This window comes from Pithys albifrons, chromosome 18 (genome assembly GCF_047495875.1).
Source record: "Pithys albifrons albifrons isolate INPA30051 chromosome 18, PitAlb_v1, whole genome shotgun sequence".
Classification (NCBI taxonomy): Eukaryota; Metazoa; Chordata; class Aves; order Passeriformes; family Thamnophilidae; genus Pithys; species Pithys albifrons.
The window spans coordinates 11,192,845-11,218,357 of record NC_092475.1 but is presented as its reverse complement, the minus strand read 5'-3'; the positions used below and the strand labels follow the sequence as shown (position 1 = coordinate 11,218,357).

The 25,513-nt window shown below is 49.0% G+C and overlaps 1 protein-coding gene across 3 annotated transcripts in view; it reads left to right on the top strand.

Annotated features, from left to right (window-relative positions):
- The first annotated feature begins 702 nt into the window (after positions 1-702).
- PPP1R16B (protein phosphatase 1 regulatory subunit 16B) overlaps positions 703-25,513 on the top strand; it is a 58,325-nt gene continuing 33,514 nt past the window's right edge. For all 3 annotated transcript variants that reach the window (XR_011699352.1, XM_071573067.1, XM_071573065.1), the window contains exons 1-2: positions 703-763; positions 17,943-18,345. Coding sequence is in view for 2 of the 3 variants with exons in the window: in XM_071573067.1 (XP_071429168.1) it covers positions 18,099-18,345 (247 nt within the window). In the remaining variant the exon portion in view is untranslated. The remainder of the gene's footprint in view (positions 764-17,942; positions 18,346-25,513) is intronic.

Here is a 25,513-nt window from a genome sequence, read left to right as displayed (position 1 = left end):
CCAGCTCTGGTGACTGGTTTGACTCCTGGCAAAGGCTCTTATCTGCTTCTTTTTATCCATCCATAAAATGGGCACAAGGCACACTTCAGGAATGGCATTTAGTTTTGGTATCAGTCACTGTTTAACACACGGATATAAGTTACATTGTATTGGGGGTGGTTTTTAGTTTGCCCTAGAAGATTCTCTGTGACCCCACCCTAACATCGAATTGCTTTTTGGCAAACAGGAACCTGCTGCTGCGTTCGGCTATTGATGCCAAAAAAAAAAACCCAAACCCGGGCAAAACAGTTTCTAACGCAGATTTCCACCCTTAAGCTTCAGCGGGGGCAGCAGCATCCCGCATCTCGTGCTCAGGCAGAAGTCGGGGGAAATCTTATCTACAGGCAGCTGGGCAGCCGCAGGCAGGAATGCGAGCTTTCCACCAACACTCAAAGAATTTTTTAAAAATATTTATTTATTTATTTTAATTACCGCGTGGGAGACACCAACAGCCCCGCCCGCCTCACGCGGACGAGCCCTCGCTGCGCAGCGGCCGCTCCGCCGCATCCCCGGGGGATGCTCCGCGCCTTCACCTGCGGGGCGGCCGCCGCTCTCCGCCCTCCCCCGGCCCCGCAGCAGCCGCAGCTCCGCCCCGAGGAGGGGCCGGGGGCGGGCGGGGACGGGGCTGCGCGGCCGCTGCCTCCTCCTGCCTCGCTCTGTCTGCCTGTGCCTCCCTCCTGCCCGGCCGCTGCCTGCGGGGCCGGGCCCGTGCGGAGCTGCCGCGGTGAGTGCGGGGCCGGGGCGGTGCGGGGAGCGGGAATTGGGGCCGGTTCGGCTCAGCCCGAAGGGATGCTGCGGGGTGGCAGCGGGGCTGGGGGCGCGGGCGGGTCCCCCGCAGCCACAACGCGGAGTTGCGGTAACTCCAGCCCCGCACAGCCCCAGACCTGCCGGCGGGAGCCGCTGGGGTATCGCAGGCTCTGCCCTCCCCGGGTACCGGCTCATCCCGGCACGACCTTACCGTGGGCGCATCCACCCCTGAGGATGCGGTTCTCCCTTTCCAGGCAGTTTTTACTCCGAAGAGCTTTTGTCGCTGGTGTTTAAGTGTCATTCGTACCGTGGGTCACCGTGCGAAACAAAGCGCTGCAGATGTGGGTGCGTTGGTCTGTTCGTGGATATTCATGTTCTGCTTAGTGCGTGTAGAATTGTAGAATTCCTCTCCCTTTTGGCAGGACTGGCGTGTGGAAGAAATTACTAGAGGTAGCAAATATAAGCAACCGTAATTCCTGAGACGGCATCAGGGTTCCAAGTGCTGATTTCTGTGTGAGATGAGGGGCTCTCTGGCAGAGTCTCCTTCAGATCCTGGCAGACCAGGGGAACTTCAGCCTGAACTTGAGCGCCTTCTCCAGCTCCAGGGCTGAGGTGTCTATGGTGGTAGAGAGGCTTTTGGTTGTCTCTGACAGGCCAACAAGTTGATGTTTATCTCTTTGCTTACTTATCATGAAAGGATCTTTTCGGCACTGTGATAACTGCTCGAGGAGGAGGAGGAGGATGCTTCAAAGTGCAGTAGAGTAGTAGCAGGAAAAGCAGCTTTTCACACGTTGTCAAGGAAAGGAGAGGGTTCACAAACCTGGGAAAAAAGCCCCCAAAGCCATCTCTGAGCCCTCCTGTTCCCTAACAAATGCTCAGGGAACCTCTGAAGCAGCGGCTGCCTGGGCTGCCCTCCATCTCACCTTGACCCAGCCTTCCTTGACCCGGAGCCCTGAGCCCTGCCATTACTGTTAAGTGGTTTTTCACAGATGGAAGGGCCAAGTGCTGTTATTGCAGAAAGCAGCAGGGATTTTTCTGGCTAGAACTGAACTGAGTCTGGCATGGAACTGTTTCTGTTGTGAAAGATGTGATATATTAAATCCCAACTGTGAGGGATACTTTTTTGTTTATGTTTTTCCTTTCCTTGTTTAGTTTCTACACTATGGTTTGGATCAAAAACTGTGGTTGATATTGAAAATACTCTTATTGCATTATTTTTATGTGACTTGCTTCATGTCCTGAGATCTCTCATGAGGTTGGAAAAAAAAAAGAAAGCTTTTCCTTCTGACTGGAAAGCATAAGTGACTATTTCATAAGAAGAAAAAGGTTTAAAGTGTTGAACTTCAGATATCTGTGGTGGTTGTGATGAAATGCTGAGATATCACGTCTTCTTTTTGCCATCAAGACCACGTGGCCAGGCTGTGCATTTCTAACAATGTCTTCTTGTTGTCCGTTGTTGCAGGAAAAATGACCCTGTGTGAGTGTGCTGGTACCAATTGTACCAGCTCCTCGGTGCTCCTGCATCGCTTCTGCAGTCACTTTGTTGGAACCTTATTTTCCCTTGGTTTAATAATTTATAAAATGCCTGTTGCCTCTAGGCACATTTCATCCAGCAGGAAGAAAAACATCAACCAATGTTTACTGGTTATGGAGCCTGAGGTTGACAAATAATGAAGTTTTTGTGGATGAGGGGATGTCTCGTTTTTATCTTATATAAACCCACAGGATTTGTGCTGAAGATCCTGTTGGTTGTTACTACTTTCTTTTCCCCATCCTTTAAAAGGTCTCTTGCCCGCTGGTGACAAAGTGGCTTTTAACTGTGAGCTTCCTTAACCTGGTTTTAGGTCTGCTGCTCCTTTTTGCTTTTACCTGTGTCTGACTCAAGTTTAGCAGCTCTTGGGTATTTAAAGACTGTAAAGTAACATGGCAAAATCAGGCCTTACATCTTCACCAGCTGAGCTGCCTTGGCTTGAAAGAGATCAGTCTCTTTTTGGGCAATAAATTGCTCTCTCAAATCCTCTGCCAGATACTTATGAGCCACTATAATTAACTGCATTTTGAATCACTCATTGAGCTGGAGGGGGGAAGTTGGCCTGCAGTTCATCTTGTCTGCTTTGAAACTGCTAAATGATGATTCAGTGACCTTAGTGGGCAAATTATATCAGCAGCTAATTGGCCTAAGAAGAAAAACTTGGCTGATACCAAACAAGCTGACTGCTACTGTTCTTCATCCTGAAGAAGATGCTGCTCCAGGTGAAACCTTCAGTTTCAAATAGTTATGGGGTTTTGTTGTGGCACTGGGGAGCTCTTTCTGTTGGCCATGCCTGGGCATGGTGTCCACTCTACCTCCAGCAGGTTTTGAAGGTACCATCCTTTAAAGGATAAAAATCCTAACACTTCAAGCTTGCTTTCCTCTGTGGATGGCCCTCTCCTTTTCCTCCTCAGATGGTGAAACTGCTCACTGAGGTGTATTGTTTTTGAAGGACTTGCCTCAGTGGGACATCCCAGCAGAGCTGAATTAGGGAAGGAAGTGAAAGCGTGGTGCAAGTGACCTGCTTATCACCTTGTCATCCGCATCCTTGCTTTGGCAAAACCCTTTTTGGGAGCCATGTGTCACTCCCCCGACATGCCTGGCAGCTTTGTGGCCCAGCACTGGGAACACAGGTGAGAGTTAGCCCTGCGTGGACAATGGAACATGCTGTGTGTCCAGCTCTGCCCGTGCTGTGCTCATGGTCAGCCCGACCTCACTGCTTGTCCAAAAAACAGTTCAGGGCTTGTGGTTTCTCTGCAAGGAGGGCTGGAATTGCAGGTGAGTGCCAAGGTAGAAGCATCCAGGTATGGTGTGTTCAGCCTTCCTTGCTTAAGGAGCTGCAGGAATGAGCTGGGATGTGTGAAAGGGGTCGGCTGTTGGCTTTCTGCACGGCTGCTGGTCGACTTACACCACCTCCTAGGATGGTCTTGCCAGCTGGCTCGTCCTTTAGGGAAGTTTAAAGAGGCTTATCGCAATCTTACTAGAAATCTGTCGTCTTCTATTAATCTGCTTGTCTCTCCTCGTCTCCTCTCCGAGTGCTCCCTTGCTCATTCATCCTGACAGCACAGCTCTGCTGCACTGCTGCTGCCTGGCACCAGCTCTGCTGCCTGCAAAAGCCTTGTGGAGGGCAGGGACATTTGTAGACTGTCACTTCTTGCTGTCCAACACGGTTTTTCTGTATATACATTTATACTATACATATATACTATGCTTTTAAACTTTTTTTTGGAAGGTGACACTCCTGAAAGAACAGCAGAGCCTGAGTGCTCTGCTGGCTGGGGTGGAGGTGCAGGGCACTCATGGTACACTGGAACAATCTGACTCCAGCTCTGAGTAAGACAAAGTGCACTCCTACACCAGGTCCTGCTCAGTGGCAGGCTCAGTGTGCAGCACAACAAGCCCTGGCAGCAGCATAAGGGGCAGGTAGTTGTGGATAGGAATCAGCTGCACCTTCACCCTGAAATCAGGATAGTTCCCACTTTGGAGGGCAGTGCTACACTTGGCTGGAGCAAAAAACACAGACAACGGGCAGAGGAAAAACTGTCAGACTCTGGGAGGTGAGAGGAATGAATTCAACACCCCAAGTCTCACAGCAAAGTGGGAAAGGGCTCGTCAGTGAGAACTGCTGACGCTGGACTGAGTCAGGACTCGGCAGCACCCTTGGGAAACATCACCTTCAGAGTGATGTGGCTCTTTCTTATGGAGCTTTTCCTTGCCAGGCTCTCAAAAGCGTGTCAGTACTGGGGTTAACAGCCACATTGGCACTAAGGGAAAAAATTAGTAGCTTGAGGAAGGTTAAGCCTTAATACCCAAACAAAGCAAACAAATGGTGTATCCTTTGAGGGGGATTAGGTGAGCTCTGAGATCTCTGGCTCTCGAGGCCCAGGTAGGAAATACAGAGCTTCTGGCAAAGGTAGTTTGGCTGTCCCTGCTTCCAGAGACAGCGTGTGAGTGCTGATGCAGGTACCAGAGCTGCCGGAGCCGCCCATCTGCCTCTCCCCTTGACTTTCACAGGGATGCTCTTTCTCCCGCACAACACATTGTTTGCTCTCCTTGAATGCTGTAGCCGGCAGGGAAAGAGATCAGTGTGGGTTTTTTTCCAGAATAGTCAGCTGATTTCATCCCATGGGAAGTGGTTGAAAAGCAGGAGACAGGTGGATTGGCATTCCTGCTTTGTAGCCTTCCATAATTCCAGCAGCAGAAGGATAAACGGGGAAGTGCAGTTGCTGGGTGCATTTCTGTGTTTGCATTTGAAAGAGCTTGATAGTCTGTGATTAATGGAACTAAATGGAAGCTTGATAAATGGTAAATTCAAATGAACCTCAAACAAAAATGGATTTATAAGGAGGCCTTTGGGTGCATGCAAAGGGCAGGTTGTGGGTCCCATCTAGTTGATTTAAGGTAGGCAGGGCACGTTGCATGGACTGGCCCCTGCCCAGCTGTGTCCCCGTGCACCTGCTGCAGGTACAGCTGTGGTGTCTCTGCAGACTCTCCTGCAGGCAGTTGTTTCCTCCTTCATGGTTTAAGTTAATATGATGTTTCCAAATTTAAAGTATCACATCTGCATTCAGGAGCCCCCCATGTCTCCATATCCAGGCTTCAATTAAGGATGCTCCAAAAGCAGCAGGCCAGCTACCATGGCCTTGCAGATGAGAACCATTGGCCTAATCTATTTTTAAAGTGAGTTAAACTAGAAAAAGGTACTACCACTCTAGAATAAGAAGCCACCTGGGGAGTTAACCCAGAATAGTTGTTCTGCTTTGAATTCGCACCCTTTCTCACTTCAAAATAACTTTACTTTCTATATACACAAGTCCTGTAAATGTAGAATGTGGGGCATGACTTTAGAAGGATCACCCAACAGAGCCAGGAAAACACCTTATTTTTCCTGAAGTCTTTTCTGCATCACCTCCTAGTGAGCTGGGCACGCTCCTTAGCTCAGGCATCCTTTTCTGTAATGAATCTGCCCTGTTTCGTGCTTGATCCCCTGCAGAGATCTGTGCTCCTTTCCCACCCCAGCCCTGTGGTTTGCTGTAACACCCTGACTGCCAACTTCCACAGCCACCTCCCATGTCCCTGTCTGGCTCCTGTGCTGGTCACACACAGTGAAATGAGCATCCCTAGTGCTCAGTCCACGATTCACAGAGATCTTTTCTTAGGCTGGATGAAACTTCATCGCCTTTCTCAGTGAGTCAGTGTGAGCACCAGGTAAGAGCATCAGGTGCCTTTTTCGGAGCTGGGCTGATAACCTGAGCTGGGCATGGGTGGCAGGTGTGAATTATTTGCAGTGTCCATCCCAGGCACTGCTCTGATGCTGCTCTTGTCTTCTGTCTGCTGGGAGGAGTGGGGATATTTGCCTGGTGGTTTGAGTTGTGTTGAGACATTGCTGCTCCTTTGGATTTGTCAAGCTGAAGTTAAATGTATATAATTTTAACATCTCATGATTCTTCAGGGGCTGACTCATGCTTTCTTGGCCTGAATGAATCATAGCTCTTGAACTCCGTTGCTAAATTCATTATGCTACAATTACAGGGTTAGAATTGCCACCCTAAGTGCACACAAACAAGCTGGCAGCAGTTCTCCCCTCCCCTCTCACCTTATGTTGCCAAGTGACCTCCCTTGTGAGTTTGCTTGTTAGCTCTTGCCTCTGCTTTGTAGGTGAGGGTCTGCTACATCTTGATGCTCTGCCCTTGAACTGGCAGGGGCAGGAGTTTCAGGCTGGGTATTTCTGGAAGAGAAGAGAGAGGACAGTCTGGGAGGGAAGGCTGGTGATGCACAACTTTACTCATCAGGGCCAGTTGCTTTAGTTTTGTCCCAACTGCTCCATGTGATGTTATGGTGTAGTCATGGCATCGCTAAGGGTCCATATGGGAAAACTCCAGGTGTGAGGCATTGCTCTAAGGTGGCTCCATGTGGCAGTGTAGGATGCTGGGCAGCATTTCACAGGTACTGATTCTGCTTGATGACTTGCTCAGGAGCTCAAAGGTCAAATAACCATCTGAGGAGAAAGACCGAGGAAGGTGTGAGCACCATGCTGGCTTTGAGGTGTCTACTAATACCCATTTGACTAATACTCTATTTGACGGTGCTAAACTGAGATTTAGGGATTTGTGCAGGTCTTGGCTTTTTATTAGTGAGGTCTTGAGCAAGAGTTCATCCAGTATGTGAAGTTCAGAGGGGTTTTGTACTGGCTGGGCTTTGCTTGCTGACTTGTTTAGTCCTCCAAAGCAGCTGGTGGGAACTGTGCTGTGGGTCTGTCACTGGGGTGCAGAAGGGTCAGCCCCACCATCTGCAGGATCAGGTCAGATTTGGGTCATTAAGATGCCCCTGCTTCATGAATTGGATTTTCACCCCCAGAACATCCAAATAGAACTGCTTCTCAGAACAAATATTCAGCTGAGGTACATACTGAATAGGAGGGCAGGTACTTCTGCCTGGGAAGCCCTCCAGAAAGTCACCCTTAACAGCAGCCAGCAGACTTCTGGCCCTCAGGTCTTAATATCTTTGGGAAAAGTCTCTCCCCTGGACAGGTCTGGCTGGCTGCACATTGAGACAGCAGGGAAGGATGGCTAAGCCTTGTGTCCATGGGTGGACATGGTTCTCCGAGGTTCTCCTTGGTTCTCCTTGGCCTGGGACAGCAGAGCCCTTGTGCTTGTAATCCCAGAAATTATAGAGGCACAATAAGAGCTAGACCAATGAGGAGGGGAGCAGTATCAGCAAGGTCTGATACCATGTTTAGTGCCAAGTTAACCTAAAGTTTCCAAATTCTTATTTTCAAACTAAGAAGTGGTAAATATTTGATGAAACTGAATGTCAGAGCAACTGTATTGTCAGGGCAGTAACTCAAACCAACACACCACCTCTGACTGTGGCCAAGAGAAGATGCAGGAAACACAGAAAGTAGGGCATGGATGGTGATGTGGGGGTTGATAACTGTGCCTAAAAATAAGATTCTTTAGAAACATAAAATCTGCCTTGCAAGCAAGGCAGCAGCAAGCTGCTCTGTCTGATTTCAGAGTGAAACTGGCGATGTTGGCACTGCAGAAAGCTGTGCTAACGTTTTGTTAGCATTCTGCTAGCAAAACATTTAGTTTCAAGCCGAGGGTTTTCATCTGAGATAAGACAAGTTACTCTGGAGCAGAGCTCGGGCAGAGGTGGAAGTGAGAGGCAGTGCTGGAGCTCTTGGAGGAGCTGCTTTTCCTCAGCCTGCTTCCCATGCAGGCTTGCTGCTGATCTGCATTTTAAGGAGCCTTTGTCCTCTTGAAGTGTTACGGTTCTTATGATATTCCTGCAGGCCTCAAGGGAGAACAGCCTGGATTGCCCCGTGGTGGCAGGATGTGGGAATGGGCTGCCCCTGGTACCCTATGGCAGCCATAGGAGGCTGCCGGGAAGGCTCACCCGCTGTGCTGCAGGTCTTTAAGTGTCACATCAGCAGCCTCAGGGCCCTCTCTTGCTTGTTGGTGCCTGACCTTGACCTGCACGGTCTGGGGGAACTGGAGGATGAGTTTTTCGGTGACATGTGCGTGGTTTAGTGATGCAATAACTAAGTCATTGCAGAGTTCACCAAGGTGCAAGGCATGTGCCTGAAACAACAAATCCAGATGTGTGAGCTGTGTGGATCAAACCATCCCACACTGTAGCATGGGTAATTAACTTTTCCCAGTGTCTCACCTCTACTCTCCCAGCAGAGCCTGCAGACACCCTGCTGGTTCCTGTACAGCAAAGGCAGGAGGGACAACACCATCCTGGGTAGATGTATGGGCTCCCTGATGGATACAGGATGGGTCAGAAGGCTTCTTTCTGTGTTATTTGATGAACATCTTTTGAGGGTTGTTGGAATGGGTATAGATTCGCTCAATAGTGTCCATAAGCTTTAGAGTTGAAAGCATTTTGTTAGCAATAATTAAATACAACTGCTATTTAAAGTGTATAAATCAGATGGTTGGGAAGAGAATCCTCTCATGAATCTCCCACAAAGTCAAAATTCTTCCTGTCAGGTGTGTAGCAAACACTTTTAAATTCTGCCAGTCACTGGGATTGTCACTGTGATGCCATAAAATCACAGAATCACACCTTCTCCTTGGAAAGAGAAGAGCAAGGCAGGACTTTATTCTGGTGACAAAGAAATCGGAAAAATCATTACAAATAGAGGAATGTGGTGCCCTAGGATGGTGGCTCCCTGTGAGGGTGCTGTGTCCCTGGGACTGCTGCAGGGAGGCACGTATGGGGGCCGGTGGGATGCCCTGTCACCTCTGCTGTGGGTATTCCCAGGGAAAGGCACATCCCTGTCCATAGCTGAGAGTCTGCAGCAGCTCTGCTGCTGATCCATCCCACGCTGGCACGGCTTGGGGTGCCTGCGAGCTGCAGACGGAAAATCCAGGCACTTATCTAGCTTGTTGCTGTGCCAGAATAGGGCAGTTCCCAGGATTATGTTTTTCCATGGGCCAAAATATGTGTAAATGACTTTAAACAATGGAAGGATTTCTCTTTAAAAAAGTGGCCTCCGGGCTCGAATAGGGCTTTAATTTATATCTTAAGGGAAGGGTGTGGGCTCTCGCAGTGGCGTTTGTGAGATTCTGTTGGAAATCAGCTTTGTTCTCTTTTCCCCCCATGTCTTCTTTTAAAGCTTGTTTTGGGGGAAAATTGTTATTTTCCAAATTACAGGTCTCTCAATGTGTAGCTGAAAATGTCAGGAAAGCGAGTGCAGTTTTAGAAGCTTCCACGCATCTGTCTGTGGCAGGGTTGATAAAAAATGGAAGCTTTAACCAGAAAAACAAATAAAAAGAGGTAATATCACTGTCACAGATGGGTCGGGCTGCTTTCCCTGCAGGTGTCTGCATTGCAACCCCCACTCCCAGATAATGTGCTGTGGAAAAAATAAATGGAGAGCCGAATCAGAGACTTATGCCCTCAATTAATGTTTGTTCCACATAATCGGAGCTGCTGCATGCCTTTCCTTCAATATTTAACTGCCTGGCTCCCAGGATGGGGCTGCTCTTGTGTGAGGGAAGTTGGGATTCGCTTCATGTTTGCACAGAAATCCCATTCTGATCTTTCTCTCTTTGCCTAAGGGCAGGGATCCTGCTGCTCCTCCGATGCTGGAGATAAGTTTTGTTAGCAGACACTTTTCTGCTAAGGAGAGCAAAGGGGAGAGGGGAGTGGTGTGTGATGAATTCTTGAAGGAATGAAAATTCCTTGTTTTCCAGCATCCTCTTCCCTGGAGCCGCTGCCTGCGCTGTCCAGGGCATGGTCAGTGGGGAGCAGGAGGAGAGCTCTGCTCATAGGTACATGCACACAGTCCTCAGCTGAGGGGCAAAAGGGGTCAGTGCAATTAGCGTGTGCTCTCTGCAGATTTACAGCCTGTGGAATGAGTTTCTCTGTTGCACTGGGTTAAAAGGGAATGGCTTGTTCTGGTGTAGTCTGAAATTGAGACCTCAACTTGGTTGCTGGTTTTTAACTTGACTGAAAATCACAGTTAGGTTTTTAAATTCAGACTGACAGAAATGTCCCTCTCTCTTTCCTTTGTGGAATTTGATAACCAAGAGCCCAAGGTGTCTGTTTTTACTGATTCACTGATGGATCTGAAAGCAGGAGGGAAACCTGAGGCTTCATCCATGGAAAGTACAAGGGAGCTGAGCAGTTTTTGGGACTCCAAGGCACCTCTGAAGGTGCACCCAGTGCCTGGTATGAAGCTACACCTCAACCTGGGGCTGGAAGAGCCTGCTGTGGCCATGGATGTGGAGGGAGAGCCATGAGAATGGAGAGGCTGCCTGGCTGGTGAGGAGGATGCCAGAGAATAAAACTATAGAGGGAAGAAGAAACCCCAGACTTGTAGTGAGCATAAAAACAATCCATGTGAAGGTTCTGGATTTGAAAATTTACCCCGACAAGGGCAGTTTAATGCAGAAAAGTGGCAGCTTGGAGAGCACTATGTGGAGCAAACACAGAAAGGTACATTTGATCTGTGGAGCCTCTGGACAATGGTTTTCTAAAGCAGCTCCAGGTCCTGCTGCCTTGCCCTGGGAATGGGGCTCCAGGAACAGCTTTGCACAGCAGCCACGTGGAGGGGAGTGAGTGCTGAGCTGGTTTAATGCTCTGCGTTGCTCCTAAACCCTGTGTGTAAGCTGTGCTCAGAAATGTATCCTGCAAACAAAGCCCTTCATGGCTGTGTGTGCTGAACCCAAAGACTGAGCTCTCCAGCCGTTGACAGAAGCATTTATACCAGTGGGGTCCACCACCAGCTTTGTGTTGCTCCTCACTGAGGTGCCACTGGAAAGAGCAGTGTGTTTCCAAGCAGGCTGTGTGGGGGAGGACTGCTTGGCACAGAAGGTTTCTGTTTTGGTGGTTTTTTTTTTAAGGAAGCCCACGTTGAAATATTGATAGGAAAAAGAATGTATATTATGCTGTGTTGAGTGTTTACAGGAAATATATAGTGAAAATACAGAGGGGCTTTCCTCAGACAACTGCCAATATTGTTAGGAGTGGAACAGTTGGGAGGAGGGAAGAAAGAGACACTTAAAATTTTCTATTACCAGCATTGGCTCCAAAGAGAATTTTTGACTTGCTGCTTCACTTTTTTCTTCTTGCTTGTATTTCATTCCCTCTGCTGGGAAGGAGCTCATTGAAGACAGAGAAATTATCTGGAACTAGAGATGAAGCGGCTGAACCAAAATGTTTTTAATCTCTGGAGAAGAATTTAGCTTTAAATTTTGAGCTTTCCATGAAGCTGGAAAAATAACTTAAAATGTTGCACCTACAGCACCACACTGCCCTTTGCATCAAGCAGCAATGAAACTTCCTTTGCTGCAATGGTAAAACAGTATCTTCACTTTAAGAAGGTAATTGGGGCACAGATTAAGTTACTTACTTTGCATACAAGAAACCTGTGGGAAAGCCAAGAATCTCTCCTGAAACTCCCAATTTCTGATGAGATCTCTGACCCAGAAGACTTCTGTCCCTGCCCTTCCCCACCAGCACTCCAGGGCAGAGTAGGAGTTGTGTTCCCTAAGGGGTCTTGGCTGAAGTTTGGGGTTTTTTCCTCTCCCTTTTTTTTATTTTTTAAAGTAATATTTCCTGCCACTTTCCTCCTCATAACTTCAAGAGGAACCATTCATTTGGTAATGCTGAGCATCTGCTGCTTAAAATGCTGCAGAAGCCCCAGGTGAGGAAAGGAGCTGTTTGCTTCTAAGATACCAGTGAAATTAAACCATGCAGCACCAATTTTGATAATTTTCACTCCTCTGTGTGGTTAACCTGTGGGTGCTGTGGGGTTCACAGCACAGCAGAGAGAATCACATGATGTGTGCAAGAGGAATTTGTCACCAGAAGCAATAGCCAGAGCTGTTAGAGTAGCACTGAGGCATGAATAGGTTTCACCAGCACCTCATGGCAGGAGCACAGGACTGGAAGTAATAACCCTGAGGTGGTGGTGTAGCTCTTTCAGTGAGTTTGCTGTCTGGAGTGATGCAGGTGACCTTGTTCTGCATTCATCTATTCACCAGTGGATTCTCATGACCTGTGAAAAAGTGTTTGTTGTTGGGAAGGCACTGGCTGAGGTGTCTGTCCAGCTGTTGTTTGATGTGCTGCCCTGGGCTGTGTTCAGGGCAGGTGTGTCACCACCAGCAGGATTCTGACTGAAGCCTTGCCATCAGCCCTGGAGTCCTGGGGGATATGGTGGTCAGTGCCTACCTGTGTCACAGTCCATGCACTGAGATCCAGACAAGGGAGATGGTCCAACCTGTCTGCCAGGGTACAATATTAGTGAAATAAAAATTTAGGCTTCAGAAAAGAAAGGAAATCCTTCAGGAGGCTGGAAATGCTGTTTTGTAGGAAATGAGACTGTGTCCTGTAGCATTGCAGGTGAAAATGAGTGTTTTGGGAGCTGTGATTCCTTAGAGGGATATCTTGTGTGATTTGAAGTCCCCTTCCCAGTTTTCCATGTGGTGGCTGTTGGTATCCACCCCCTGTCTTCATCTGGAAGCCCCAGTGGCTGAGTCCCCTGTTGTAGGTGTGTGAGACTGTAATGGTTTGGGGTAGTTGCTGGGTAGGGCTTGTTGCAGTGTCCTTGTTAGAAATGCTCTAATGAAATGTTTTTCCAAAAGCCAGGAGGTGGCAAGGAGTTATATAAGGGCAGAAACACTGGTTCTAGGTTATGATGGTCTTAGCACATCTTGACTCGATGCACTAATTAAAAAAAAATACCCGACCCTACAAACTCCAAGAGCCCTTGATCCAGCACAGGGCTCCTTGTTCCCATCAGCAGTCAGGAGAGGGGTTTGTTCCCTGTGTTCCCAAAGGTGCTGCAGATCAGAGCAGCTCAGGTGCCAGTGGTGGGGTGGGGAGCGCCTTGGCAGAGCCGGCGGGGTTATGTGCTCCTCAGGGATGTGGTCTAGGAAATTACTTGGAGCGTATTCCTCTAGGGAGGGTGGGAAGGGGACACTGCTGCCCTTCTCACCCTGGTCTGGGCTGAGGGGAGGGAGGGAGTCAACCTTGGCTTTGTGTGTGTGTGTGGTCATCCTCATGGCACATCCATGCTTTGGGCAGCCCTCTGTTATTCCTCACCTTGTCCTCCCTTGGGGATGGTTCAACTCCTGTTCCCACCTTTCCCTGCTGCTCCTGCCTGTCCCTCAGGCTGTCACCTCCTTCTCTTGGTGGCTTTCTGGCTGTCTCTGGATGGTGTCACAGCTGTTGGGCTCCAGCGAGCTCTGCTCCTCATCAGGGAGAAAGTGATGAAGAGCTGCTCTGCTTCTTCCTCCAGTCTTTGGGAAGGTCCTGGCCAGCAGCAGAAACAGCAGTGCTGAACATGCATCTTGAGTCCCTCTGTATCACCAAGCAGGGACAATCCTAAAGGTGATGGCTGAAGAAGCCTGTGAATTCCTCAGTGGTGCCTGTTGGTGGTAAGAGGTTCAGCAGAAGGGCTGCAATGGGCTGGTCATCTTGCATTTCGTGGGTCAGGAACACACAGATTGGCCTTGGAGGGGTGAATTTGGGAATTCCTCACTTTGCCATGGTGCAGGAGTTGACTCTTACGAAAACAATAAATCAGACAGGCACCTTCTCTGCTGACTGCTTGTGCACTCAGATCCCTGCTATAGGCTTTCGTGCTTGGTTTCCAATTCCAGCGGAGAGATTAGCCTGGCGTGGGGAGGAGAGGGCTATTTCTGTCACTCTTCATGCCACTGACTTGGCTTTATGCTGCAGACACCTCACCTCATCACACCCAATCCTGCAGGTGCCTCCCCACAAGCAATCCAGTGAATGGGAATGGTCTCCTTGACTTCAGAAGTGGCTGCTCACGGACCAGGGTCTTGAATTTTCCCTTTACTTGAAAGATGCACAGCTTAAAGAATTCTCTGGTTGTTGCACTGTTTCAAGGTGCCCCATTCAAGGGTTGCTCTTCCGTGGTTTGTTTGTTTTTTAAGTGGAATAAAACTGAAATCAGTTGATGACACTTAAGTGAAGGGCTCCTGTAAGTGTTTGTGTTCTGCGTCAGTGTCACGCTGTGCTTTAAGTAGTGCCTTGGGGAGCTGTGATGGAGGATTTGCAGGTCTCAGCTCCAGCCTCACCTTCTGGTGGGGAGATGAGGAAGGTCTCCACCCTCCCTCAGCAGCTTGGCTGCTTTAATAGATCCAGCTCCAACTCAGCAATGTCATGTCAAAGTGTCTGCGACTTGAGTGCTTTGTGGGATGGTTGAGGGGGCAGCTCTGAGTGTGTGCTGGAGCAGGAAATAAGTACCCTCAGTTTTCTCCTTTGCAGAGTGCAAGTGCCAACCTCTAAATGTGAAATGGGAAGGAGTGTGTGCGTAGGAGACACCTCTGGGCAGGGCTGGTGGCACAGGTTGCAAACTCTGACTCAGTAAACTCTCACTTCATGGAATCTCCCATCTCTTCTGTATTGCCAGTGAGTAACCAGTGGCCTGAAAGTCCTTTTGGGCTTAGTGAGATGAGTCTTGTACAAGGTGAGACAAAACGCACAGGAAATGGAAATTTACAGAAAATCCCAGGGTGGTGTTCGCCAGCACTGCAAGCCCTTCCCAGGGGCCAATCTCTGACACAGCTGGAGCAAGTCTCTCCCTGCAGCAGCACCACGAGGAGGGACATGGCACAAGCACCTTGCCTTCCTTTTGGCCTCTGAATAGCCCCTGTTGTCGCTGCAGGGCCGAGGGCTGTGTGTGTCTGGCAGGATGTGCTCAGTGTGGTGGCAGGCAAATCTGCTGAGCTCACGGAAACTCAGCTCGAGCAAACCCAAAGAATAGCACTTTTCCCCCCACTTCTTCTTTAAATAAAACAGAAACCAAACTGTGATGCCTTGCAAACCACAGGCACCCACACAGCCACTTCTGTGCCACTTTGCAGGTGAACAGATGCTGGGCCTGAGCCTGTGCTGTAGTTGGTCTGGCTGATTTGTGCAAGAAGTTGTCAATGTGCCACTTTTTTTTGGTACAGGGAAGAAACCAGGTCACTGGAAAACAGGCAGCAAGAGCGATGGAGCCAAAGTCTTTCTAAGGCTCTGGAGTCTGTGGAGGATTATAGGGAATGGTACCTATGTCTGGGAGAAGTTGAGTTGTGTCACTTGAGCTGTGTCTCCTTCAGGAAGAGCTCTCAGGGTGACATCTCCTTTAGAGGCTCATTTGCTGGTTGGATTGAGAGGATGCTGGTGTTTGGTGCTTCCAGAGATGTCTCAGTGTTTGTGGATTTCCCCTCTCCATTTCTCTCCCCTTTGCAGACCTCTTAAATCTCCCATTTCTTCTATTGTGACACCAGAGGAACTGCTGGAGAAAATCGAGCAGTCCTCTCTTAGAAATCCATGTCCTATTGCTTTTTCCAAGATGCAGTCCTGAAACCACCAAGAAAGCTTCCAGCTTATTTTGGGAAATGTTGGAATAAGGTTCCTTTGCTTTAATAATCCTGCAGTTTTCAGTCCTTGTTCCTACTCCAGGTGTGTTTTGGAAAATATTTGTTCATCTTTTAGCAAACAATGGCAGAAGTGGCCTGGAAAAGGAGCAGGGTGGGAGTGCCTCGGTATGTCGAGAGGCATTTCCTGCCCTTATCTCCCCTCCTTCGAGGTATTGTAAACGGGGCTTCAGATCTGCAGCCTGCGCTACTGCAGCGAGATCGCCAGCAAAGATACCTCCCTGGAATGCCTGCCAGGGGCAGGAGCCTGGCTCACCAGAGGTGCTGAAGAGCTTTCCAGCAAAGAGCCTGTGCTTGGGAAATGTGACTGCCCCCAAATACAAGCTTTTTGGAATGTTCATTTATGCATTTTTTGCAGTTTCTGGAGGTGGTGGTGGGTCCTGACTCCTGGGGATTGTGGGCAGGGTTCAGAGAGAGCTGTGCTGTGCAGGAGCTGTGACACCTTCCCTTGCTTTCCAGAGACATACTACAGGCACAGGATGATGTTTTCTGTCTCAGGCAAGTGTTTGAACTTCTAGGGAGTTCTTAGCAAGGATTTGAATTTCTTCCTGTGTGGAACTAGTTCTTATGGGATTAAGCAGAGATTTTTTTGTTCAGGTCTATTCTGAAACCCTCAAAATAAAGTTTGCAGGTGCTGCTTAAGATGCACTTGGCCATTTACTCTATAGGAAAACTGCCTGGGACTTGCCTGTGTGCTCTGGCTGAGTTTGTTTGTTTTCAGTTCTCAAACCAATTATCCGGAGGAGGAAATGGCGTGTCTCGCTGTCAGTCTGCCCAGATATTTATAGGTAAGGTCAAACCCCTGTGGAAGGTCTGTAGCAGTGTTCAGTAGGTGTGGATGTCTCAGCCTTGGGAAATTCACTGGGATGTGGTGGATGTGCTGTGTGGCTTGGACACTTCCCTGCAGCCCTTTGGAGGGATGCCCCCCCAATGGGCTGCTTTGCCCTTTGAGAGGGATGAGCTGTGGCTTTTCCCAGCTTGACTGGATGGGGTAAGGTTTGGTATCCTCACCTTGTCTCTCACCTGGTCTAGCTACTTCTTTTCTGCTGTTTTTCCCCACAGATTCTTTGCATCCATTGGGACTTGCTTCCTGTTGTTTGCAGCAGGAGAGTTGACCAGGGAATGGCTTCAGCTGCCCTCTCAAGGCATTCTCGAATGCTTGGGAACACTTCAGTTCTCCTCAGTTTCTCTTTTCCATCAACACTTTCTTTTTCTTCTTTCTTTTTCCCCTTCAAGCTAGCTGAGCCACAAGAGCTCTCTGGTACGTGGTTCTTTGCTGCTTACCTGGATTTGGCACACTCACCTTGCATTCACTGTGCTTTGCACAGCTCTGTTTGGAAAGGACTCACTCCGTTTGCTCATAATGTTGACTTTATTTCAAATGCACCTTTTCCTGTCGGACCTCTCCTTAAATCTGGGATGTGTTTCCTCCTCCTGTGCAGCAGGTGACTGGGCAGCTGCCCAAGGGTCCCTGGTTGGTGGCTCTGTGGGTAGCACTGCTCAGAGGTCTCTGTCATGGTCACATTGAGAGTCTGGAGCTGTGAATTAACTCTGTCTTGCTGTGATTGTGGAGCCTGAACAGCAAAACCAGAGTGATTTAGTGTGTGGTGAAGAGAAAACCCAAAGGAGAAGAGAAATGAACACAACCCCCATGCTTGTCAGAGCTGAGGCAGTTTAAGTGTTAGCAATACCTCCCTGGGAGCCATGTCGTGTCTGTCTGTCCTTGGATAGGGCTGGGATGAGGAGGGACTGATGAAGAAGTCCTGGCTGCTTGGTGAGGACACCTGCAGTGTGGGGTGATGCTGTGCTGGACCCTCCCAGCTGGAGGGAAGGATGTGTCTCAGTACTCAAATTTCTCCTGAGTTGTCTGACAAATTACTTCAAATATGTGGAAGATCTTTGCTCATTAAGACTTTATTCTGCTTGTAAGAGGGAACTGATGTGAACTACAGGCATGAACAAATTGCTCACTAGAACTGCTGTTTTGTCAAGAGAGTTTTGCTTGGATGTTTGGAGTGAGGGAAGGGGGGAATCACGAGGGGAAAATCACAAAGGCCAGTAAGAACAACCAAGCAATTAAAGCACAATTAACTGAGCTGCTCTTTTTTCAGGTGGGAGATGCTGCCTGTTGTGTTTTCCAGTGGGCTGATGTTAGTTGCTTGCCTGCATGGAATGATAAGACTCGACCCCTCATGTTTTCCTCCTCATTTCAGGTTCCCACCATATTCTCATCGGACACTGCGATGGGCCCTCCCCAGCTCAGCCTCGAGATGCTGGAATAGCAGCAGGTGGCTGTGATCCAGAGGACCTGCAGTGGGACAGCGTTTCCCACTGGGACATCCTTCCCCACCCCTCTCTCGGCAGAAGCCATGGATGCCCATGTGGACCTCCTGACCGAGCTGCAGCTGCTGGACAAGGTGCCCACTCTGGAGAGGCTGCGGGCAGCCCAGAAACGGAGGGCTCAGCAGCTGAAGAAGTGGGCACAGTATGAGAAGGAGATGCAGCACAAGAAGCGGAAGCATGAGAAGAAGAGAAACGCTGTGAACCGAAAGAAAGTGTCTTTTGAAGCCAGCGTTGCCCTGCTGGAGGCTTCTCTGAGGAATGATGTGGAGGAAGGTACGGCTCTTGTGTCTGGCAGTTCCTTTGTCTGGCCCTGTGTGAGGCCCTCTGTGGTGTGCAGAGGCATCTGTGCTGCCATCCCTGCACTGGACTGCCCTTGCTGTGGTGTAGGTCTCTACAGTGTTGCTGTCTCTGATGTGGCTGTGGGGTCCTCAAAGCTCTGTGTGACACCAGCGTTACCTCGGTTGACATCAGGAGTGGGCACACGGATGCCAGGATAGGGCAGGAGTTGTGACTGAGATTTGGGGAAAGGAAGGCAGTTTTCATCCTTCCTTTTCACACTTCCTACTTACAGAAGGTGTGAAACACTCCTTTGCCTTCTGGGTGTGCCTCTCAGTGGTTTTATAGAAGTCTGTCACAGGGATTTACGTGTCAGTGTAAATCTCCTCAGCTTCCCTGCTTGAGGGCATGGATGTATGAATTTTTTCCCAAAATATTGTAAAGCTTGTGTTTGCTCAGTGCTTCCTATAAAACAGAGCTGCAAATTGTTCAGAAATTGGTTTAATTATACCATTTCAAAGTGGATCAAAGTGCTTTGCTTTTGCTACAAAATCTGGAGGGAGGAGAAAAAAATATGTCTAAAAGTCAATAACCATTTGCCTCAGCACAGCATGGGGGAAAACCTGTGGGCTCCAGGGAGCCAGAGAGTACTTCTCTGCAGAGGAGTTAAAATATGTCATGAAGGAGAGCTGGAGCTGCCTTTAAGGTTGCTTCTCTGCAAGGCAGTGAAATTGGTGTAATCTTCCTGATCCTTTGGCATGGCAGAGGCAGGAAAGATGCTTACAAAACTTGGCCAGTTGAGCATCTCTGCTACTGAATGTTGCTCTGGTTTTCAGCATCATCTGCAAGAAGCAGCGTACCTTGCCTGGTATGTGGGTGGAGGACAAGGACTTCATCTTGTCTTGTGAATAAGCTCCCCCAAAGTGATGTCCCTGTTTCTGAGCAGGCCTTTTTTATCCTTGTGTGCATGTGCTGCACCTGCTTGAAAACAGAACCGGGGCAGTGGTTCCTGCCTGGGGGCTCTGTCACAGCATTTGCCATGATTCTGTGTGAGTTTGTAACCTCTCTCTGGGAGAGCAGATGTGTGAGAATGCCCTGGAAACTGCAGGCTTTTATTTGTTCCTTGCTTGCTTCAAGGTTTCATAGTTCCTTCCAGCTCTTTGCTCCAGCGAGCCCATGTTTTTCACTCTAAGCTGTTGTGGTCTTCTAGGAGAGTCTCAACAGTGAAGCCAGCTGTGGCATTGTGTCTGTTGGCATTGCCTGAGACGACAGGTTTGTGGCTTGTGTCACCTCTGCCTGTGCTGGCAGGTACTTGGCAGGGCATGGCTTTGGGTTTTGTACCCAGCTGTTCACCTGCCAGTGACAGGTCACAGCCCTGGGGTGGATAACAAGAGTTTCATTGTCTTTGTGCGACGCTGGTGCCTCTGCTGTGAACTTGGGCTGGAGGGTGTGATGGGTCTGCAGGAAGCCCAACCTTGTAGCTTTGCTTTCTGCACTTTCTGGCTTTGGATCTTGGCAGGAGGACAGCTCCTTCACTGTCTATCCCACAAAGACTTTCTCATTTTGTCAGGGGTACACAAGTAGTGGAGGTGTTTGCGATCACGGCCCTAGTGAAGGATGGTTGTGCTCCGTGATGGCAGTGACCAGCCAGGGCTGGTGTGTGTTCAGGCAGTGACCTTGATGTTCTGGTGGCAGAGGTCCCATGGATGATGGGTTTGCACCACATGTGGATGTGGATACTTTGCTGTTGGGGGTGCAGGAGTTGAGCTTTCAGCTCCCAGCTTCACTCTTTTCCTCCTGTGAGGGGAAATCCATCACTGCAGGTCTCTTTGGTACTATAATCATGGACTTCTTTCCATAGGCAAGCCCAGGGAGTGGACTTGAACCAGCAGTTGTTCTTTCCAAAGTGATGGTGATTACACCAAACATGGTAAAGGCATTTCCCTGTTGGGTGGAAAATCAACCTCCCCACCCACTGGAGAGGGCAGGGGCAGTATTCCCAGGGCACAGGTGTTTCCCCTGAGTAGCTGGATTTTTCAGATGCCTCAAGTTTTTACACTGAATTTGTTTTGTTCCCGATTAATTCAAGTCCTAAAAATAGTGTGTGGGCAGGTTCTGTGCCTGCTCTGCCCTCTCTGTGCTATGGGACCAGTATAAGGGGGAAGATGGGACAGGGTGAAACCCAGGTGCCAAACTGGGAAAATTCCTTAATCAGGTGCCCTAGGTCAAAGTGAGGGAATTTGTGGGCTTTTGAATGTCCCAGGTGATTATTTTGATATCTGAATCATCTTTTGTTTCCACGTGGGAAGAAGAGGGGGAGGTGAAATATAAATGATTAAGAAGTAGAGAAGTCAGTGTGAGGAAGGTTGGAGCTGGGGGCGCAGCTGGCATGTGTCACCTCCGAGCTGCCTCTGGGCAGGTGCGCCATTTCCATTCTTGGTGACTTTTCCATACTTTTGTGTTTATTTTTATCATTCCCACTCCTGAAGTGGGCGAGGGGATGGTAGTAGGTGCTGTGCAATGAAATCAGGGAAAAGAAAGCAGAGCTGGGTAGCGAGTTGGCTCTTTGTCCAGAAGGTATCTAGGGCTGTGTGGTGTGACCTCCTCCTGATGGAGGGGTGTGTTGAGTCCTCTAGGATGGAGTCAGTGGGTGCAAATCCCTGCCTTTCTCTTCAGGGAGCAGCCCTGTGTCCTTGAGGAGCTGGAAGTGCTGACTTCCCTGTCCTTTGCCTGCCTCTTGCCCAGATGCAATCAAAAGAGCTCCTGTGAGCCTACAGGTATCCACAGCACCTTCCCTTATCCCTATTTCCTTCTGCCACTGATGGCACAGCCACTGGGCTCAGCCACTCTGGCTTCCCACCTAGCCAGTGACCTCTCTGGCTCTGCAGATGTGACAGCCTTGGAGAAGAGGACTTCTTTAGCATGTAAGAAATGTGGGTTCACCCACTGGTGACCAGGCATGTTGCAGAATCGCTGTATCTCCCAGGTAACAAGCAATAGGGCAAGAGAAAATGTCTTCAAGCTGTTCCAGAGAATATTTAGGTTGGATATTGAGAAAAATTTCTTCACCAAAAGAGTTGTCAAGTAGTGGAACAGTCTGCTTAGTGGTGGAGTGACTATCCCTGGAGAGATTTAAAAGATCTGTAGGTTTGGCACTTAGGGATGTGGTTTAGTGGTGGGCTTGGCAGTGCTGGAGGAATGGTTGGACTCTGATCCTAGAGGGCTTTTCCAACCTAAATAATTCTATGTTTCTATGATCTCAGCATGGTAGTGAAGCAGGACTGAGGACAGGGGCTCCTGGGGAGCATCAGCGTGGGCAAGAGCTGTGAAGGGGTGATGGCTCCTGTCTGCTTGTTCCTTGCATCTTCTGCAACAGATCTGTCAAAACATCCCAGGTTTTACAAACAAGCTGCTATTAAAAGCTCCTTTGGATCTCTGCTGACAGAACAGGAGTAAGGAGCACACTGCAAACACGCTGGTGGCAGATGTGAGCGGACAGTGGCACTGGGGAGAGGGAGGGGATGGGCAGTGACTCCAGACTGAGGGCAGCAGTGCCCCTGGGCTGTACAGTGCTGGGCTGGACCTTTGGTTTGGAAAGCTAAAATAGCTGCAGACAGTGCAGGGGGAGCTCTGAGGTGAGAGCAGAGCACTCCCAGTTGCCAGACTGGACCTGCTCTGCTCTCCCCCATGGGCATCACACACTATCACTGTTTAAAGTGGAAATATGTTCCAGCCCTCTCTCAGCACTGGGGTGACTCTGAGCTGGTGGCAGGGGGATGGTACAAAGGGGAGGACACTCAGCCCTCACAGAGCTTACAGGGAGCACACTGCTGGATGCAGCCTCTGGGCTGTTCCAATGGCTGTGAAGGAGTTGCTTTATAATGTGATAAAGCAATGCTTTATGAGCTACTGTACTGATTGCAAAGGAATTGTGAGAAGAAAGACAAGAAGTTGCTGAGGGCTGTGACCCTTTGAGGCCATCCTGTGCATGAGGAGGCTGATCCTGCCATTCCCAGGGCAGCACCTTGTCCCTGAAAACAGCCCTGGCTGCTGCAGGGCTGTCGTGTCCAGGTCTTTCTACATCACTGAGCTCCTCTAAAAGCAACCTCAGAGCCTGGGGAAATGAACTGGTGTTCTGTAAATTGAAAAAACCAGATCCCAGAGGTGGGTGAAGTGGCTGCTTGTACATTTGGCATTTGCTGTCTGGAAGTCCCTTTGCACACCTGGGCTGTTTGCAGGGGCAGCTCCCGATTGAAGGTCAGAAGCTGGAGATGTTGGCATTCACTGGAGTGAGTTGTGTTCCCTTCAGTGAGCCAGTGGAGAAATAGACCCCCAAGGACTGATTCACCTTCCAGCAGTGCTGGAGGTGCCCTGGTTTCTCCTGCTCTTGGATGAGAGCTGCCTCCCACGGGCACCAGCTGCCCCCCTGGCCATGGCTCTGGGAGGCATCCCTGCAGAGTCCTTCAGCTCCCACCTCCTGGCACTCCATCCTGCAAGCAAAACTTCCTCAGAGCCAGAGTGTTGCATAAAACAGCACTTCTGCAGGAGTTTAACCATGCAGGCCCTTACAGCTGGGGAGCCAGAAAGTGAGGGAAAACTCAGGTTTGACCTTGGACTTGGCATCCAGCAGAACAGTTCCTGCTGGCAGAGCAGTGGGCACGAGCCTGGGGGCTCGCTGGGTCCTGTGCCAGCATGGGGAGATTTCCCAGGGGAGGAACCAGCTTATCCATATAAACACATCCCCCATTTTCCCTTCATGCTGACCCTCAAATGCCCTGTAATGTGAGGCAGTGCTGAGCATGGGTCACCCACCATTCAGGAGCATCCGCAGGCAGTTCCGACCACGCTCCCTTTGCACCTTTCTGGAATAAACCCAACCCTGTCATTTGCAAAGGCACTTTTAAAAGAGGCCCTAATTAGTGTCTATAAATTGCTTTCTTTAACCTTTCCAAGTTGATGTGATCTGTTCCCTTGTTACTTCAAACCTTTTATGAGGTGCCTTAATTTTCCACCCACATTATTAATCTCCTGAAGCTTTTTACATGGGTTTCCTGTGTCCAAGTCTATGAGCAAGTGCATTTATCTGTCTGAGAAGGGTTTTCTCCTGGGTTTTGTGCCCTTTGAAGGGCTCTGAACAAAACCAAAAATCTCTTTTGTCGCCAGCAGTCTGAGTGTATATCTGGGTATTTCAGAATGACTTGAGTCAGAAATTAAAGTTTCTTTTCAATAACAAAGACATTTTTCGAGTTTTAAACTCACTGGGTGTGGAAATGAGAGCTCTCCTCTTTGGGAAGCTGCGTGTGGGAGCCCTTGGCAATGATGGATTTTGTTAATTTTGTTAATGGGGGTTGGTATGTCTTCCAAAAGCAGATTCAAGTATTTGGCCACATTTTAACTTGGCTTTTTCACGCAATTTGGATGCGATGCCAGCGCGGGGTGGTTTGCATATGGCAGCTAACTAGAGGCATCTGGGAGCACCAGCAATATTGAATCTGCAGCTTTCTGTTGTCATAACAAGTAAATAATAGGGTTTTTTCCTCCCAATTCCCTGAAGTTTCCAGCAAGTAGGAAAATTGTATCCATAAGAGCTTGAAATGCCAACTTTTCCATTTGGAAATTAATGCAGAAAGTCCATCTCAAGTTTTCATGGGATGAGGCGCTCTCCCCTTCCCAAATCTGTTTCAAACTCTTTCTTTAAACAAAGAGGTTTGGTCAGAAATAATTTTGTTTTTTTAGTAAGAGTGAGATATTAGCTTAATTTCAGAATGTGTTTTATAAAAGATGACACCAGTTGTAGAAGAGCTTTGATTTTAGTGGTCAAGCCTCTTCCTGACGCCTTTCAGGTGGATTGGGATGTTTGTTTTGGGGCGCTGGCACTTCTGTGCACTGAGCTGTCTCATGATGTATGAGTTGAGAAACAGAATCTCTCCAAACCCACAGACCAGAAACTGTGCATCTCTGGAATTTCTCTGTTTGCAGCATAAGCAGGCTCCCTCCTGAACCCCCACCGTGAGCAATTGCTTTCCTTGACTAAAACATTCACATGGAATGTGCTCTGACTTGCTAAGAAACAGTGATGTAAGGATCCTGGCTGGAATTTCCTTTTTTTGTCCCAGTTTAAACAGCCTGTTCCCCCCATACACCTTGCAGGCCCAGCTGCCCACCCTCCCCTCACTGTGCACATCTCTCTGCTTGCCCAGCAACTCCATTGCTCCTGGAGTTCATTTTCGGGGGTCATTTTCACATAGTTTTGCTTTCTGGCTTTTCTGCATGTGCCAATTCCAACCATTTCTGATGCCACTGAAAATATTTCTGGTGTATCTTGTAATAAGACTGCACGGTAATGAATAAACATTAGATTTAAACTGCTTGTCCCATCAGTAAGGTTGGTTTGTTTGGGTTCAACGTGTTTTTAATCAAACAGAGATTGGCCAGTGACTGTTGTCAAGATTTGTTTCTTTCTAGAAATGGCTTAAAGCACTTAATCAGATTCTAAAATTTGGCTACAGTGTGTTTTGGAGGGAAAACTCAATGTCTCCTTGGTTGCATTTATACCTCAGTGCAAACTGGACATTTCTTTGGTTTAGTGGTATTGTCAATGGTGTTCTGACTTGAAAGGGATCTGGGCAAAGGGGAGGAAAGGCTGAAACTCCTCAGGTTGTGCATGCAAGGTGCACCAGGTAGGATATGTAAGGTCACCATCTGCTCTGCAAACCCTGCCCGGCCAAATCACGGCAGGGAGGGCTCAGGATGCAGGGGCTGCCCTCGCCAGGAACGTCAGGACTTTTGTCAGCCCAAGGCAGATTATGAATGGGACCTTAATTCAACCAGGTACCTGGAACCAAGTGCTGAATCAATGGCATTTAACCTTTCCCTTCCCTGTCCTGGCTGCTCTGCTTCCCATGACATGGGAACAGCCTTGATGGCTGCTTGTTCTCCGGCTGCCAAATGTTCAAGCCAGGACTTTGCAGTCTGTGCCTGATGATATTTGCTGATATGCTGGTGGTTTTTTCTAGCCAGTAACTTCCCAGCTTGATTGTCCTGGTGATTTCCCTCAGGGGACCCCTGCCTTCCATCCACACGAGGGGGAACAAGGTGTGGAAGTGCAGCCATGGCCATGGATGTGGTGGGATCAAGCACTTGGGAGCAGCTCGCCTGGCTGCCT